We start from the raw sequence: 16,938 nt of genomic DNA, 5'->3' as shown, positions 1-16,938 counted from the left end.
ATGCAATCTCTATTGCACTCCAAACTGCCCTTTCCCACCTGGACAAAAGGAACACCTATGTGAGAATGCTATTCATTGACTACAGCTCAGTGTTCAACACCATAGTGCCCTCAAACCGTATCACTAAGCTAAGGACCCTGGGACTAATCACCTCCCTCTGCAGCTGGATCCTGGACTTCCTGACGGGCCTCCCCCAGGTGGTAAGGGTAGGTAACAACACATCCGCCACTCTGATCCTCAACACGGTGACCACTCAGGGGTGCGTGCTCCATCCCGTCCTGTACTCCTTGTTCACTCATGACTGCACGGCCAGGCATGAATCCAACACCATCAAGTTTGCCAACCACACAACAGTGGTAGGCCTGATCACCGACAACGACGAGACATCCTACAGGGAGAACATCAGAGACCGGCCATGTGGTGCCAAGTCAACAAACACTCCCTCAATGTGATCAAAACAAAGGAGATGATTGTGGACTCCAGGAAAAGGAGGACTGAGCACACCCCCATTCTCATCAACTGGGCGGTAGTGGAGCAGGTTAAGCTTCAAGTTCCTTGGTGTCCACTTCACCAACAAATTAATATGGTCCAAGCACACCAAGACATTCATGAAGAGGGCACCTCAAAAGGTTCAACAGCTGCACCATCGAGAGCATCCTGCCCGGTTGCATCACTGCCTGGTATGGAAACTGCTCGGCCTCCGACCGCAAGGAACTACAGAGGGTAGTGTGTGTGTCACTGGGGCAAAGCTTCCTGCCATCCAGGACCTCTATACCAGGCGGTGTCAGAGGAAGGCCCTAGAAATGGTCTAAAAAAAAACTGTTCTCTCTGATACCGTATGGCAAGTGGTACCGGAGCGCCAAGACTAGGTCCAAGAAGCTTCTAAACAGCTTCTACCCCCAAGCCATAAGACTCCTGAACATCTAATCAAATGGCTTCCGAGGACAATTTGCATTGCCCCCCCCCCCCCCCCCCCCCCTCTTTACACCGTTGCTACTCTCTGTTATTATCTATGCCTAGTCACTTTAATAACTCTAGCTACATATACATATTACCTCGACTAACCGGTGCCCCCAAACACTGAATCTGTACCGGTTCCCCCTGTTTATAGCATCGCTATTGTTATTTTACGGCTGATCTTTAATTATTTGTTTTACTTCTTATTCTTAATATATATATATATTAAGAAATGAAATATATGTACACACACTCAGAAAAAAAATAAACGTCCTCTCACTGTCAACTGCATTTATTTTCAGCAAATGTAACGTGTAAATATTTGTATGAACATAACAACGTTCAACAACTGAGACATGAACTGATCAAGTTCCAAAGACATGTGACTAACAGAAATTAAATAATGTGTCCCTGAACAAAGGGGGCGGGGGTCAACATCAAAAGTAACAGTCAGTATCTGGTGTGGCTACCAGCTGCATTAAGTACTGCAGTGCCTCTCCTTCTCATGGACTGTACCAGATTTGCCAGTTCTTGTTGTGAGATGTTACCCCACTCTTCCACCAAGGCACCTGCATGTTTCTGGGGGGAATGGCCCTAGCCCTCACTCTCCGATCCAACAGGTCCCAGACGTGCTCAATAGGATTGAGATCCGGGCTCTTCACTGGCCATGGCAGAGCACTGACATTTCTGTCTTGCAGGAAATCACGCACAGAAAGAGTAGTATGGCTGGTGGCATTGTCGTGCTTGAGGATCATGTCAGGATGAGCTTGCAGGAAGGGTACCACATGAGGGAGGAGGATGTCTTCCCTGTAACGCACAGCATTGAGATTGCCTGCAATGACAACAACCTCAGTCCGATGATGCTGTGACACACCACCGAAGACCATGACAGACCCTCCACCTCCAAATCGATCCCGCTCCAGAGTACAGGCCTCGGTGTAACGCTCATTCCTTCGACAATAAACGCGAATCCGACCATCACCCCTGGTGAGACAAAACCGCGACTCATCAGAGAAGAGCACTTTCTGCCAGTCCTGTCTGGTCCAGCGACGGTGTATTTGTGCCCATAGGCAACGTTGTTGCCGGTGATGTCTGGTGAGGACCTGGCTTACAACAGGCCTACAAGCACTCAGTCCAGCCTCTCTCAGCCTATTGTGGACAGTCTGAGCACTGATGGAGGGATTGTGCGTTCCTGGTGTAACTTGGGCAGTTGTTGTTGCCATCCTGTACTTTTCCTGCAGGTGTGATGTTCAAATGTTCCGATCCTGTGTAGGTGCTGTTACAAGTGGTCTGCCACTGTGAGGACGATCAGCTGTCCATTCTGTCTCCCTTTAGCGCTGGGTTAGGCGTCTCACAGTATGGACATTGCAATTTATTGCCCTGGCCACATCTGCAGTCCTAAGGCATGTTCACGCAGATGAGCAGGGACCCTGGGCATCTTTCCTTTGGTGATTTTCAGAGTCAGTAGAAAGACCTTTAGTGTCCTAAGTTTTCATAACCGTGACCTTAATTGCCTAACGTCTGTAAGCTGTTAGTATCTTAACGACCGTACCACAGAAGCATATACATTACTTGTTTATGGTTCAATGACCAAGCATGGGAAACAGTGTTTAAACCCTTTACAATTAAGATCTGTGAAGTCATTTGGATTGTTATGAATTAACTTTGAAAGACAGGGTCCTGAAAAAGGGACGTTTCTTTTTTTGCTGAGTTGATATACAGTATATACACAGTTGAAGTCAAAGTTTACATACACCTTAGCCAAATACATTTAAACTCAGTTTTTCACAATTCCTGACTCTTAATCCTAGTAAGAATTCCCTGTTTTAGGCCAATTAGGATCACCATTTTATTTTAAGAATGTGTAATGTCAGAATAATAGTATTGAATGATTGAATGATTTTATTTCAGCTTTTCTTTCATAACTGAGTCAGGTTTGTAAGCCTCCTTGCTCCCACTCACTTTTTCAGTTCTGCCCACAAATTTCCTATAGGATTGAGGTCAGGGCTTTGATGGCCACTCCAATACCTTGACTTTGTTGTCCTTAAGCCATTTTGCCACAACTTTGGAAGTATGCTTGGGGTCATTGTCCATTTAGAAGACCCATTTGCGATCAAGCTTTAACTTCTTGACTGATGTCTTGAGATGTTGCTTCAATATATCCACATCATTTTCCTGACTCATGATGCCATCTTTTGTGAAGTGCACCAGTCCCTCCTGCAGCAAAGCACCCCCACAACATGATGCTGCCACCCCCGTGCTTCACGGTTGGGATGGTGTTCTTCGGCTTGCAAGCTTTCCCCTTTTTCCTCCAAACATAACGATGGTCATTATGGCCAAACAGTTCTATTTTTGTATCATCAGACCAGAGGACATTTCTCAAAAGTACGATCCTTGTCCCAATGTGCAGTTGCAAACCGTAGTCTGGCATTTATGGCGGTTTTGGAGCAGTGGCTTTTTCCTTACTAAGCAGCCTTTCAGGTTATGTCTATATAGGACTCGTTTTACTGTGGATATAGATACTTTTGTATTGTCACAAGGTCCTTTGCTGTTGTTCTGGGATTGATTTGCACTTTTCGCATCGAAGTATGTTCATCTCTAGGAGACAGAACGCGTCTCCTTCCTGAGCGGTATGACGGCTGCGTGGTCCCATGGTGTTTATACTTGCGTACTATTGTTTGTGCAGATGAACGTGGTACCTTCAGGCATTTGGAAATTGCTCCCAAGGATGAACCAGACTTGTGGAGGTCTACAATGTTTTTTCTGAGGTCTTGGCTGATTTATTTTGATTTTCCCATGATGTCTTGCAAAGAGGCTCTGAGTTTGAAGGTAGGCCTTGAAATACATCCACAGGTACACCTCCAATTGGCTCAAATGATGTCAATTAGCCTAACAGAAGCTTCTAATGCCATAACATAATTTTCTGGAATTTTCCAAGCTGTTTAGAGGCACAGTCAACTTAGTGTATGTAAACTTCTGACCCACTGGAATAGTGATAGTGAATTATAAATTAAATAATCTGTCAACAATTGTTGGAAAAATTACTTGTGTCATGCACAAAGTAGATGTCCTAACCAACTTTCCAAAAGTATAGTTTGTTAACAAGACATTTGTGGAGTGGTTGAAAAACAAGTTTTAATGACTCCAACCTAAGTGTATGTAAACTTCCGACTTCAACTGTATGACTGCATTGTTGGTTAGGGCTTGTAAGTAATCATTTCACTGTAAGGTCTACACCTGTTGTATTCAGTGCATGTAACAAATAAAATGATTTGATTACACTGTATTTCACTGTTTAGAGGTATTCAAGTTAATTGTGCCGTTTTAGCCTGTACTGGAGATGGTGCTATGCTTTGTAGTACACGTGCGGCAGCACCCCTTTAATCTCAAATTAGTGCAGTCAGTCACGTTGTATTGCGCTGTATGGTCCTGTATAGCATTAAGTCATCATAGTCATGTTATATCCATGCATATTGTTTATAAGAGATGTGAATTGGAGATTGTGTTATGTCATTCACTATTGTATCTCTTCACTTGCAGATCACACACACACTTTGGTAGAAGCAAGTTGCCAGACCACTAAGTGCCTTAGTCCATCCACACTACATACACTGTGCGGTGCTGTTCCGTGCCTGTGCATCTTCAGCGTTATTAAACCACCTCAACTGGAATCCTACCTGTCTGTCATCTGTGCCCTTACCAGCACACGGGAGCAAACACATCAAGTAAAACCTAAAGAATACAGTCCACCAAATCCTCACTTACACATAGCAACGGGTCTGAATATGTATGTAAATAAGGTATCTGTTTTTTATTGTTATACATTTGCAAAAATTGTCACGCCTTGATCTGTGTCACCTGTCCTTGTGATTGTCTCCACCCCCTCCAGGTTCCGCTTATTTTCCCCAGTGTAATTATCCCGGTGTTTCCTGTCTCTCTGTGCCAGTTCGTCTTGTCTGTTTCAAGTCAACCAATGTGTTTTTCCCGTGCTCCTTCTTTGCTATTCTCTCTTTTGCTAGTCCTCCCGGTTTTGACCATTGCCTGTTTTCTGGACTCTGTACCCGCCTGCCTGACCAGTCTGCCTGCCCTGACCTCGAGCCTGCCTGACCAGTCTGCCTGCCTGACCAGTCTGCCTGCCCTGACCTCGAGCCTGCCTGCCCCTCTGTACCTCCTGGACTCTGATCTGGTTTTCACCTTTTGCCTGTCCACGACCATTCTCTTGCCTACCCTTTTGGAACTAATAAAAATAAATTACTCAAACCAGACCCGTGTCTGCATCTGGGTCTGGCCCTGAGCCCTTATAGTACGAACTGGCCATGACAGACCCAGCAGACCTGGACCAGCTCCGCCACGCTGTCTCCCTGCAGGGAGCCACCATTGGGAGGCATGAGGAGCTACTTCAGGAAGGGCTTCATTCCCTGACGGAACGCTACGACCAGGGGTTTAAGGCTATAATGGCGCAAATCAGGGAGTTAGCTCATAGGCAGCCTACCACCTCTGAGAACCCCAAACCACCCAGTAACTTTTCTCTATGAGTGCTGAGTTTGTACAGCCTACTCCGGCTCCCCGCGAACCCCGCTTACCTCCTCCGGAGCGTTACTCTGGGGATCCTGGTACCTGCCGGCGTTCTCTTTCTCAATGCTCCCTTTTTTTTGAGCTACAGCCATCTTCGTTCCCTTCGGACCGATCTAAGATAACGTAATAATATATGCTAATGTCGGGAAGGGCGCTCTCCTGGGCGACGGCTGTTTGGGAGCAACAATCCGTAATTTGTCATCATCTGGAGGATTTCATGGCAGAGGTGAGGAAGGTGTTCGATTCTCCGGTATCCAAGAGAGAGGTGGCCCCTAAACTTCTTGAATTACATCAAGATTCCCGTGGTGTGGAAGACGACGCTGTTGATTTTCGCATGTTGGCCCCCGAGAGTGCCTGGAATCCTGAGTCCCTTTTTTGATACCTTCCTTCATGGACTATCTGAGGTGATAAAGGATGAGCTAGCTGCTCGGGAATTGCCGATGGACCTTGATTCCCTCATTGCCCTCGCCATTAGAATTGATGGGCGGCTAAGGGAATGCAGGAGTGAGAGGAGGTCTGGCCTGGGTCACACTCGTTCATCCGCAGTGGTTCGCTCATCATCGAAGGAATCTGGAAGTCCTCAAAGGATATTTTTCTGAGAGGATCTGAAGCCACCCGAGCCTCCTCGAGAATCATCGATGACGGGTGAGTCTGACACACCAGAACCTATGCAACTGGGAAGGGCTAGGTTATCACCTAGGGAACGTTCCCGCAGGGTAAGCTCCAATTGCTGTCTGTATTGTGGAGCTGTAGGACATTATATAGCCACCTGCCCAGTTAAGAGACCGGACACCTTCGTAGGTACAAGCACTCTGGTGAGTCAGAGGATTCCCAGTCAAAGTCCCATTACCCATACTCCTTTTTATGTGAGCTTGCTGTGGGGAGACCAGTCTAAGTCTCTCCGGGTGCTTATTGACTCTGGGGCAGATAAGGGTTTTATGGACGCTACCCTGGTATCAGAACTGGGTATCAATACTCAACTCCTCTGTTCCCATGGATGCCAGGGCACTGGACAGTCGCTCCATTGGTAGAGTCACGCACAGCACAATTCCCCTAAATATGCGGGTATCTGGAAACCACAGTGAGTCAATTCAGCTCCTCCTCATTGAGTCTCCCCACATACCTGTTTTCGTTTTTTCTTGGCTCCAAAAACACAACCCAGATATTGACTGGACTACGGGTTCCATTCTGTTGGGTTGGAGCCCATTTTGCCATTCACACTGCCTAAAGGCGGCTAAGCCATCTCCGAAACGTCTGTCTCCAAGATTAAGTACGGCGTTGGATCTCTCTGCCGTGCCCACAGAGTATCATGACCTCCTGGAGGTTTTCAGCAAGGCTCGTGCTACCTCCCTTCCCCCACATCGTCCCTATGATTGTGCTATTGACCTCATTCTGGGCACCACACCGCCTCGAGGCCAGCTCTATTCCCTGTCCGGATCTGAGACCAAGGCCATGGAGGAGTACATTGAGGACTCACTGGCTGTTGGGCACATTCGCCCTTCTGCCTATCCTGCCGGCGCAGGATTCTTCTTTGTGGGGAAAAAGGACAAGACCCTACATCCATGTATTGATTACCGGGGTCTCAACAATATTACCCTAAAAAAAAAAAAGAAAAAAAAAAAAAATCGGTACCCTCTACCACTCCTCTCCTCAGTTTTCGAGCCTCTCCAGGGGGCTACTATCTTCTCCAAACTGGACCTTCGGAATGCCTAACATCTTGTGCGGATACGCGAAGGAGATGAGTGGACATTATTTCAACACTGCCAGTGGACATTATGAATACCTGGTTATGCCGTTTGGACTCACCAACACGCCTGCTGTTTTCCAGGCTCTGGTCAACGATGTGCTCTGGGACATGTTGAATTGTTTTTTTTTTGTCTACCTCGATGACATCCTGGTTTTCTCTCGTTCTGCCCAGGAACACATTATCATGTTCGACAGGTTTTTCAGCGCCTCTTGGAGAATCAGTTGTTTATAAAGGCTGAGAAGTGTGAGTTCCACCGCTCCACTATCTCCTTTCTAGGATACATTATAGCTGGGGGGAATGTTCAGATGGATCCGGAGAAGGTGAGAGTGGTGGTGGATTGGCCCCAGCCCATGTCCAGGGTGCAGCTCCAATGGTTACTGTGTTTTGCTCATTTCTACCGTGGTTTCATTCGGGGCTACAGCAACCTGGCGGCTCCCCTCTCTGCACTCACCTCTCCGAAGGTACCGTTCACATGGTCTCCAGCAGCGGACAAGGCCTTTGGGGATCTTAACTTTTTAGGGATAGGGGGCAGCATTTTCACTTTGGATGAATTGTGTGCCCATAGTGAACTGCCTCCTACTCTGTCCCAGATGCTAATATGTGCATATTATTATTACTCTTGGATAGAAAACACTCTGTAGTTTCTAAAACTGTTTGAATTATGTCTGTGAGTATAACAGAACTCATATGGCAGGCAAACTTCCAAACAGGAAGTGGAAATTCTGGGGCTGGTTGATGTTAAAGGCATCGCCTGTTCAATTCCCAGTAAGATATGGATCTGTTCGCACTTCCTACGCCTTCCACTAGATGTCAACAGTCAGTAGAACGTGGAATGAAGCCTCTAGTGTGATGTAGGAGTAGGAGGCAGTTCACTATGGGCACCAATTCATCCAAAAGTGAAAATGCTGCCCCCTATCCCTAAAAAGTTAAGCAGCGATTCACTACTGCTTCTATCCTCATCCATCCGGACCCAACTTGTCAGTTTGTGGTGGAGGTTGATGCTTCTGACGTGGGAGTAGGGACCGTTCTTTCCCAGCGATCAGTCCAGAACCAAAAGCTTCTTCCCTGTGCCTTCATGTCCCATCATCTCAATTCTGCGGAAAGGAACGATGGTGTTGGAAACCGGGAACTCCTAGCTGTGAAGATGGCTCTGGAGGAGTGGAGACACTGGCAGGAAGGGGCGGAACATCCATTCCTGGTATGGACGGATCATAAAAATGTAGAATACCTTTGTACTGCCAAGCGCCTCAACCCAAGGCAAGCTCGTTGGGCTCTGTTATTTACCAGGTTCAATTTCAACATCTCCTACCGACCGAGGTCAAAGAACGTGAAGCCAGGCGCTCTATCCCGTCTGTACAGTTCCACTTCCACTCCCTCTGAATCTGAGACCATCCCCCCTGCCTCGTTTGGTGGCTTCTGTTTGGAAAATTGAGGCTCTGGTTCGCAGAGCACAGTGTTCCCAGTCGGACCCTGGGGGGGGCCGGCTAACTGGCTGTTTGCTCCTGGTCCGGGTCTCAGGTCCTGGATTGGGCTCACTCCTCCAGGCTTACCTGTCATCTTGGTACTCCTCGAACACTGGCTTTCCTCCGTCAACGCTTCTGGTGGCCCACCATGGTTCCTGATGTCTCGGGCTTTGTCGCCGCATGCATAGTGCGCACAAAGCAAGACTCCGCGGCAAGCTCCGTCTGGCCTCCTACAGACACTCCCTGTCCCTCATCACCCCTGGTCCCATATTTCCCTGGATTTTGTCACTGGGCTTCCTCCGTCAGATGGCAACACCACCATCCTGACGGTGGTTGACAGATTCTCCAAGGCTGCCTATTTCCATCCCTCTTCCGAATTTACCTTCAGCCAAGGAGACGGCCCAGCTTATGGTGCAGCACGTCTTCCGAATCCATGGCTCCCGGATGACATGGTCTGAGACCAAGGTTCTGAGTTCTCGTCCCAATTCTGGAAGACGTTCTGCACTATTATTGGGTCGTCAGCCAGCCTGTCCTCTGGGTTTCATCCCCAATCTAACGGCCAGTCGGAGCGAGCAAATCAAGATATGGAGACGGCACTCCGGTGTCTTGTTGCCAGTAACCCCACCACCTGGAGTCGGCAACTGGTCTGGGTGGAATATGCCAGGAACACTCTCCCCTGCTCGGCTACTGGACTATCCCCCTTCGAATGCTCCATGGGGTATCAGCCCCCGCTCTTTCCAGAGCAAGAAGTGGAGGTCAACATACATTTAGCAGAGCTGTTCGTCCGCCGCTGTCGGCGTACCTGGAGAAGAGCTCGGGCGGTATCGTTGACAAGCGGAACACCACCGGACTCTGGCTCCTCGCTATTGGGTCAGGCAGAGGGTATGGTTGTCCACTCGGGACCTACCCCTTCAGGTAGAATCCCGTAAACTTTCTCCCCGTTTCATTGGTCCTTTCCCCATTTCTAGAGTCATTAGTCCCACTGCTGTCCATCTGTTGTTGCCCCGTACCCTCCGTGTTCACCCCACTTTTCATGTGTCCAGGATTAAGCCCTTGTCACAGTCCTCTGTCTTCTGTTTCTAGGCCCATCCTTCCCCCCCGGGTCATCGATGGCCAGCCAGAGTATACGGTGAGACGCATCCTGAGGGTTCGACCCCGGGGCAGGGGTTTCCAGTACCTGATTGACTGGGAGGGTTATGGCCCGGAGGAGAGGTGCTGGGTTCCTGCTAAAGACATCCTGGACCCAGTCCTCATCGCCGATTTTCACCGCCGGCACCCCGGTCAGCCAGGTATACGCCCAGTTAGGACGCCAGGTGGTGCCCCTAGGGGGGGTTACTGTCACGCCCTGATCTGTTTCACCTGTCCTTGTGATTGTCTCCACCCCCTCCAGGTGTCGCTTATTTCCCCCAGTGTATTTATCCCTGTGTTTCCTGTCTCTGTGCCAGTTCGTCTTGTCTTTCAAGTCAACCAGCGTGATTTCCCCGTGCTCCTGCTTTGCTATTCTCTCTTTTGCTAGTCCTCACGGTTTTGACACTTGCCTGTTTTCTGGACTCCATACCCGCCTGCCTGCCCTGACCTGGACTCTGATCTGGTTTTGACCCTTTGCCTGTCAACGACCATTCTCTTGCCTACCCTTTTTGGAACTACTAAATATCAAATACTCAAACCATCTCCCTCCCGTGTCTGCATCTGGGTCTGGCCCTGAGCCCTCATAAACATTTCTACAAATCACTTTTCACTTTGACATTATGGGGCATTGTGTGTAGATTAAATGAGAACAATTAAAAACTTCAATCAATTTTAGAATAAGGCTGTAACAAAATGTGGAAAATGTCAGGGGGTCTGAATACTGAATGCATTATATATACTCTATATAGGGGGGAAATTGATCTGCGGGACTACAGGGAGTTGCCCATATCTGTTAAGAGGTTCTGTCCAACTCCCCTGGTTGTACTTACTGTAAGGGCATCCATAGGCTTCCAGTCTCAGGCCTATCCTCCCGTTGGGGTTCCAATCTAGAGGAAGTAACCGCAGGAACCTGGCGAAGACTGGCTGCTGCAGTTTAAACTGCACCACACTGTCTGCATTACTGTTCCCTGTGAACGCCTGGAACACACAGAGGGAACAGTATAATTATCTGCTTGATTGACACATTATACTTACCTTATTTGGATGTTACACATCATTGGAGCCTGCTGAGGGGCGAACGGCTCATAATGCTTGGAACGGAGCAAATGGAATGGCATCAAAAACACATGGAAACCATTTGTTTGATGTATTTGATATCATTCCCCCAATTCCCCAAAGCCATTACCACGAGCCCGTCCTTCCCAATTAAGGTATCACCAACCTCCTGTGCTACACATCTATTAGCCATATATACTCCTATATCCTCCACACACTCCTTCCGTGGCCTCCCAACTGCTCTTAAATGCTAGTAAAACTAAATGCATGCTCTTCAACCGATTGCTGCCCGCACCTGCCAGCTCGCCTAGCATCACTACTCTGGACGGTTCTGACTTAGAATATGTGGACAACTACAAATACCTAGGTGTCTGGTTAGACTGTAAACTCTCCTTCCAGACTCACATTAAGCATCTTCAATCCAAAATTAAATCTAGAATCGGCTTCCTATTTCGCAACAAAGCATCCTTCACTCATGCTGCCAAACATACCCTCATAAAACTGACTATCCTACCAATCCTTGACTTTGGCGATGTCATTTACAAAATAGCCTCCAACACTCTACTCAGCAAATTGAATGTAGTCTATCACAGTGCCATCCGTTTCGTCAACAAAACCCCATACACTACCCACCACTGTGACCTGTATGCTCTCGTTGGCTGGCCCTCGCTACATATGTGGGCAAACCCACTGGATCCAGGTCTATATACAATGACTGGAACGAATTGCAAAAATTACTAAAGCTGGAGACTTATATCTCTCACTAACTTTAAGCATCAGCTGTCAGAGCAGCTCACCGATCACTGTACCTGTACACAGCCCATCTGTAAATAGCATACCCAACTACTTCATCCCCATACTGTTATTTGTTTTTTTGCACCCCAGTATCTCTATTTGCACATCATCATCTGCACATCTATCACTCCAGTGTTAATGCTAAATTGTAATTACTTCGCCACTATGGCCTATTTTTCGCCTTACCTCCCTAACCTTACTACATTTGCACATAGATTTTTCTATTGTGTTATTGACTGTACGTTTGTTTATCCCATGTGTAACTCTGTTATTTTTGTCACTTTGCTTCATCTTGGCCAGGTCTCAGTTGTAAATGAGAACTTGTTCTCAACTGGCCTACCTGGTTAAATAAAGGTGAAATAACATTTTTTTTTTAAATACAATCCTGTTGTGTAGATTATAGAGGTAAGTTTGGGAAACCCACTGTTCAACTTGTTTCTGTGTAGTACAGCCAAGCCAGTACTTGCCTCGCAGAACGGCCGGCCTCATTCACAAGCATACAGTTTAAGTCGGAAGTTTACATACACCTTAGCCAAATACATTTAAAATCAGTTATTCACAATTCCTGACATTTAATCCTAAAATTCCATGTTTTAGGTCAGTTAGGATCACCACTTTATTTTAAGAATGTGAAATGTCAGAATAGAGATTTATTTCAGCTTTTATTAATTTCATAACTGAGTCATGTTTGTAGGCCTCCTTGCTCGCACTGGCTTTTTCCGTTCTGCCCACAAATTTTCTATAGGAATGAGGTCAGGGCTTTGTGATGGCCACTCCAATACCATGACTTTGTTGTTCTTAAGCATTTGCCACAACTTTGGAAGTATACTTGGTGTCATTGTCCATTTGGAAGACCCATTTGCGATCAAGCTTTAACTTCCTGACTGATGTCTTGAGATGTTGCTTCAATATATATTTTCTTCAAAAAGTACGATCTTTGTCCCCATGTGCAGTTGCAAACCGTAGTCTGGCTTTTTTTTGGCGGTTTTGGAGCAGTGGCTTCTTCCTTGCTGAGCGGCCTTTCATGTTATGTTGATATAGGACTTGTTTTACTGTGGATATAGATACTTTTGTACCCGTTTCCTCCAGCATCTTCACAAGGTCCTTTGCTGTTGTTCTGGGATTGATTTGCACTTTTCGCATCGAAGTACGTTCATCTCTAGGAGACAGAACGCGTCTCCTTCCTGAGCGGTATGACGGCTGCGTGGTCCCATGGTGTTTATACTTGCGTACTATTGTTTGTACAGATGAACGTGGTACCTTCAAGTGTTTGTAAATTGCTCCCAAGGATGAACCAGACTTGTGGTCAAAAAAATAATAATCTTAGGTCTTGGCTGATTTATTTTGATTTTCCCATGATGTCAAGCAAAAAGGCACTGAGGTTGAAGGTAGGCCTTGAAATACATCCACAGGTACACCTCCAATTGACTCAAATTATGTCAATTACCCTATCAGAAGCTTCTAAAGCCATGACATCATTTTTTTGGAATTAACTAAGCTGTTTAACTTTTTATGGCTGCAGGGGCAGTATTGAGTAGCTCTGATAAAAGGTGCCCATTTCAAACGGCCTCGTACTCAATTCTTGCTCGTACAATATGCATATTATTATTACTATTGGATAGAAAACACTCTAGTTTCTAAAACCGTTTGAATTATATCTGTGAGTCAAACAGAACTCATTTGGCACAAACTTCCTGACCAGGAAGTGGAAAGTCTGAAATCGAGGCTCTGTTCTTCTTCCTGCCTATACATGGGCATGATACGTAAGAGTCTACGTGCACTTCATAGACCTTCCCCTGGATGTCAAGAGGCTGTGAGAGAAGAAATTTAGTGTTTATCTTGGTCTGAATTGGAATACAAGCTCTTTGTATGACGTGTCCCTCATTTCCGGTACTCTTGGGAGCGCGAGGTGGACAGTGGGATTGCCTTCTGTTTAGCTGCCGTTATGGACGACTACTATCTCCGGCTCTGATTTTATTTGATACATGTGACCATATCATCGTAAAGTATTTTTTTTCAATATAGTTTAATCAGATTATTGAAATTTTTTCGGGAGTTTTGCCGTGTTCCGTTCTCTGACTTTGTTGACGATGGAGAGATCCGTGCCACTTGGCTAGTGTGCGTGCTAAATGAAGAGGGAAAGTTGCCGTTCTAAATCCAAACAACGACTGTTCTGGACAAAGGACACCTTGTCCAACATTCTGATGGAAGATCAGCAAAAGTAAGAAACATTTTATGATGCTATTTCATATCTGTCGTAGATGTGAACTAGTCGTCGGCGCCCAAGTGTTTCTGGCTATTGTGCTAAGCTAATATAACGCTACATTTTGTTTTCGCTGTAAAACACTTAATAAATCGGAAATATTGGCTGGAATCACAAGATGCCTGTCTTTCATTTGCTGTACACTATGTATTTTTCAGAAATGTTTTATGATGAGTAATTAGGTATTTGACGTTGGTGTCTGTAAGTTTTATGGCTGCTTTCGGTGCAATTTCTGATTGTAGCTGCAATGTAAACTATGATTTATACCTGAAATATGCACATTTTTCTAACAAAACATATGCTATACAATAAATATGTTATCAGACTGTCATCTGATGAAGTTGGTTCTTGGTTAGTGGCTATTTATATCTTTATTTGGTCGAATTTGTGATAGCTACTGATGGAGTAAAAAACTGGTGGAGTAAAAAAAGTGGTGTCTTTTGCTAACGTGGTTAGCTAATAGATTTACATAGTGTCTTCCCTGTAAAACATTTTAAAAATCGGACATGTTGGCTGGATTCACAAGATGTGTACCTTTCATATGCTGTATTGGACTTGTTAATGTGTGAAAGTTAAATATTTAAAAAAAATATATTTTGAATTTCGCGCCCTGCACTTGAGCTGGCTGTTGTCATAAGTGTACCGACGTCGGGCTTGCAGCCATAAGAAGTTAACTTAATGCTAGATGGCAGTATTCTGAAGTTCGGATGACTGACGTGCCCAAAGTAAACTGCCTGTTACTCAGGCCCAGAAGCTAGGATATGCATATGGTAGCATTGGATAGAAAGCATTCAGAAGTTTCTAAAACTATTAAAATAATGTCTGTGAGTATAACAGAACTGATATGGCAGGCAACAACCCGAGGAGAATTCAAATATATTGAATATCCCATTCAAATACTTTTGTATGGGATATTCAAAGGAATTCCTCCCTGATTGCAGTTGCTATGGCTTCCACTAGATGTCAACAGTCTTTAGAAATGGTTTCAGGCTTGTTTTGTGAAAAATTTGTTAGTTGTAGTTTTTCAAGGTGGCTCTCATTTGGACTGTACATTTTTATTTGTCAAACGGCAATCAAGCATCAGTCATCTTGTCACCAGAATAAGACACTTAATATTTATTGGAAAGCAGCATCAAGCTCATCACCGTGCACTTTCGCCACCCTGTCAAGTTCGTAATTTATTTCATCTGTAGCCTAATAAACTGTAACGGTAGTCATATTCCTCCTCCTCGGACGAGGAGAGGCGAGACGGATCTGACCAATACGCGGAGTGGTTAGTGTTCATAATGATTTAATAACAAAACTGAACACTGAATTACAAAACAAATAAACGAAGTGCAGAAACCTAGACAGTACCGTGTGGTGAAAAACACAAACACGGAAACAAACACCCACAAAACACACGTGAAACCCAGGCTGCCTAAGTATGATTCTCAATCAGGGACAACAATTGACAGCTGCCTCTGAGAATCATACCAGGCCGAACACAAAAATACCAACATAGAAAATCAACCATAGACAAACCCACCCAACTCATGCCCTGACCAACTAAAATAAATACAAGACCGCCTTGGGACCGCATCGCCGCGCTGCCTCCTCATACCAGCGCCTCTCTGCCTTCGCTGCCTCCAACTCCGCCTTGGGAAGGAAAACAGGTCAGGAACGTGACAGAACCCCCCCCTTAAGGTGCGAACTCCGGGCGCACCACCATAAATTCTAGGGGAGGGTCTGGGTGGGCGTCTGTCCACGGTGGCGGCTCTGGCGCGGGACGTGGACCCCACCTTAACAATGTCTTTGTCCGCCTCCTTACTCGCCCCCGTGGCCTCCTCCTAACAACCACCCTCCATGTACGCAGCACCGGACTGAGGGGCAGCTCCGGACTGAGGGGCAGCTCCGGACTGAGGGGCAGCTCCGGACTGAGGGGCAGCTCCGGACTGAGGGGCAGCTCCGGACTGAGGGGCAGCTCCGGACTGAGGGGCAGCTCCGGACTAAGGGGCGGATCCTGGCTGGCTGGCTCTGGCGGATCCTGGCTGGCTGGCGGATCCTGGCTGGCTGGCTCTGGCGGATCCTGTCTGGCGGAAGGCTCTGGCTGCTCCTGTCTGGCGGAAGGCTCTGGCTGCTCCTGTCTGGCGGAAGGCTCTGGCTGCTCCTGTCTGGCGGACGGCTCTGGCTGCTCCTGTCTGGCGGACGGCTCTGGCTGCTCCTGTCTGGCGGACGGCTCTGGCTGCTCCTGTCTGGCGGACGGCTCTGGCTGCTCCTGTCTGGCGGACGGCTCTGGCTGCTCCTGTCTGGCGGACGGCTCTGGCTGCTCCTGTCTGGCGGACGGCTCTGGCTGCTCCTGTCTGGCGGACGGCTCTGGCTGCTCCTGTCTGGCGGACGGCTCTGGCTGGCTCGGGACAGACGGACGGCTCTGACGGCTCGGGACAGACGGACGGCTCTGACGGCTCGGGACAGACGGACAGCTCTGACGGTGCTGTGCAGGCAGGCAGCTCTGACGGTGCTGTGCAGGCAGGCAGCTCAGACAGTGCTGGGCAGATGAGAGACTCTGGCTGCGCTGGAGAAGAGGAATGCTCTTACAGCGCTGGACAGGTGGGAGCAACTGGGGAGAGAACCCGGAGAGACAGCCTGGTGCGGGGGGCTGCCACCGGAGGACTGGTACGTGGAGGTGGCACCGGGTATACCGGACCGTGAAGGAGGACACGCGCTCTTGAGCACCGAGCCTGCCCAACCTTACCAGGTTGAATGATCCCCGTAGCCCTGCCAGTGCGGCGAGGTGGAATAGCCCGCACTGAGCTATGCTGGCGAACCGGGGACACCATTTGTAAGGCTGGTGCCATGTACGCCGGCCCGAGGAGACGCACTGGAGGCCAGATGCGTTGGGCCGGCTTCATGACACCCGGCTCGATGCCCAACCTAGCCCTACCAGTGCGGCGAGGTGGAATAGCCCGCACTGG

The 16,938-nt window shown here is 47.5% G+C and overlaps 1 protein-coding gene across 1 annotated transcript in view; it reads right to left on the bottom strand.

The window, feature by feature from the left end:
* The window catches only part of cntnap3 (contactin associated protein family member 3), a 187,666-nt gene that overhangs the window by 140,194 nt on the left and 30,534 nt on the right, over positions 1 to 16,938 (bottom strand). The window contains exon 4 of the mRNA XM_038989461.1: positions 10,701 to 10,848. Within this exon, the coding sequence (XP_038845389.1) occupies positions 10,701 to 10,848 (148 nt within the window). The remainder of the gene's footprint in view (positions 1 to 10,700; positions 10,849 to 16,938) is intronic.

This window comes from Salvelinus namaycush, chromosome 3 (genome assembly GCF_016432855.1).
Source record: "Salvelinus namaycush isolate Seneca chromosome 3, SaNama_1.0, whole genome shotgun sequence".
NCBI classification, from domain to species: Eukaryota; Metazoa; Chordata; class Actinopteri; order Salmoniformes; family Salmonidae; genus Salvelinus; species Salvelinus namaycush.
The sequence above is the reverse complement of the archived record's forward strand: the minus strand, read 5'-3'. Positions and strand labels throughout refer to the sequence as shown.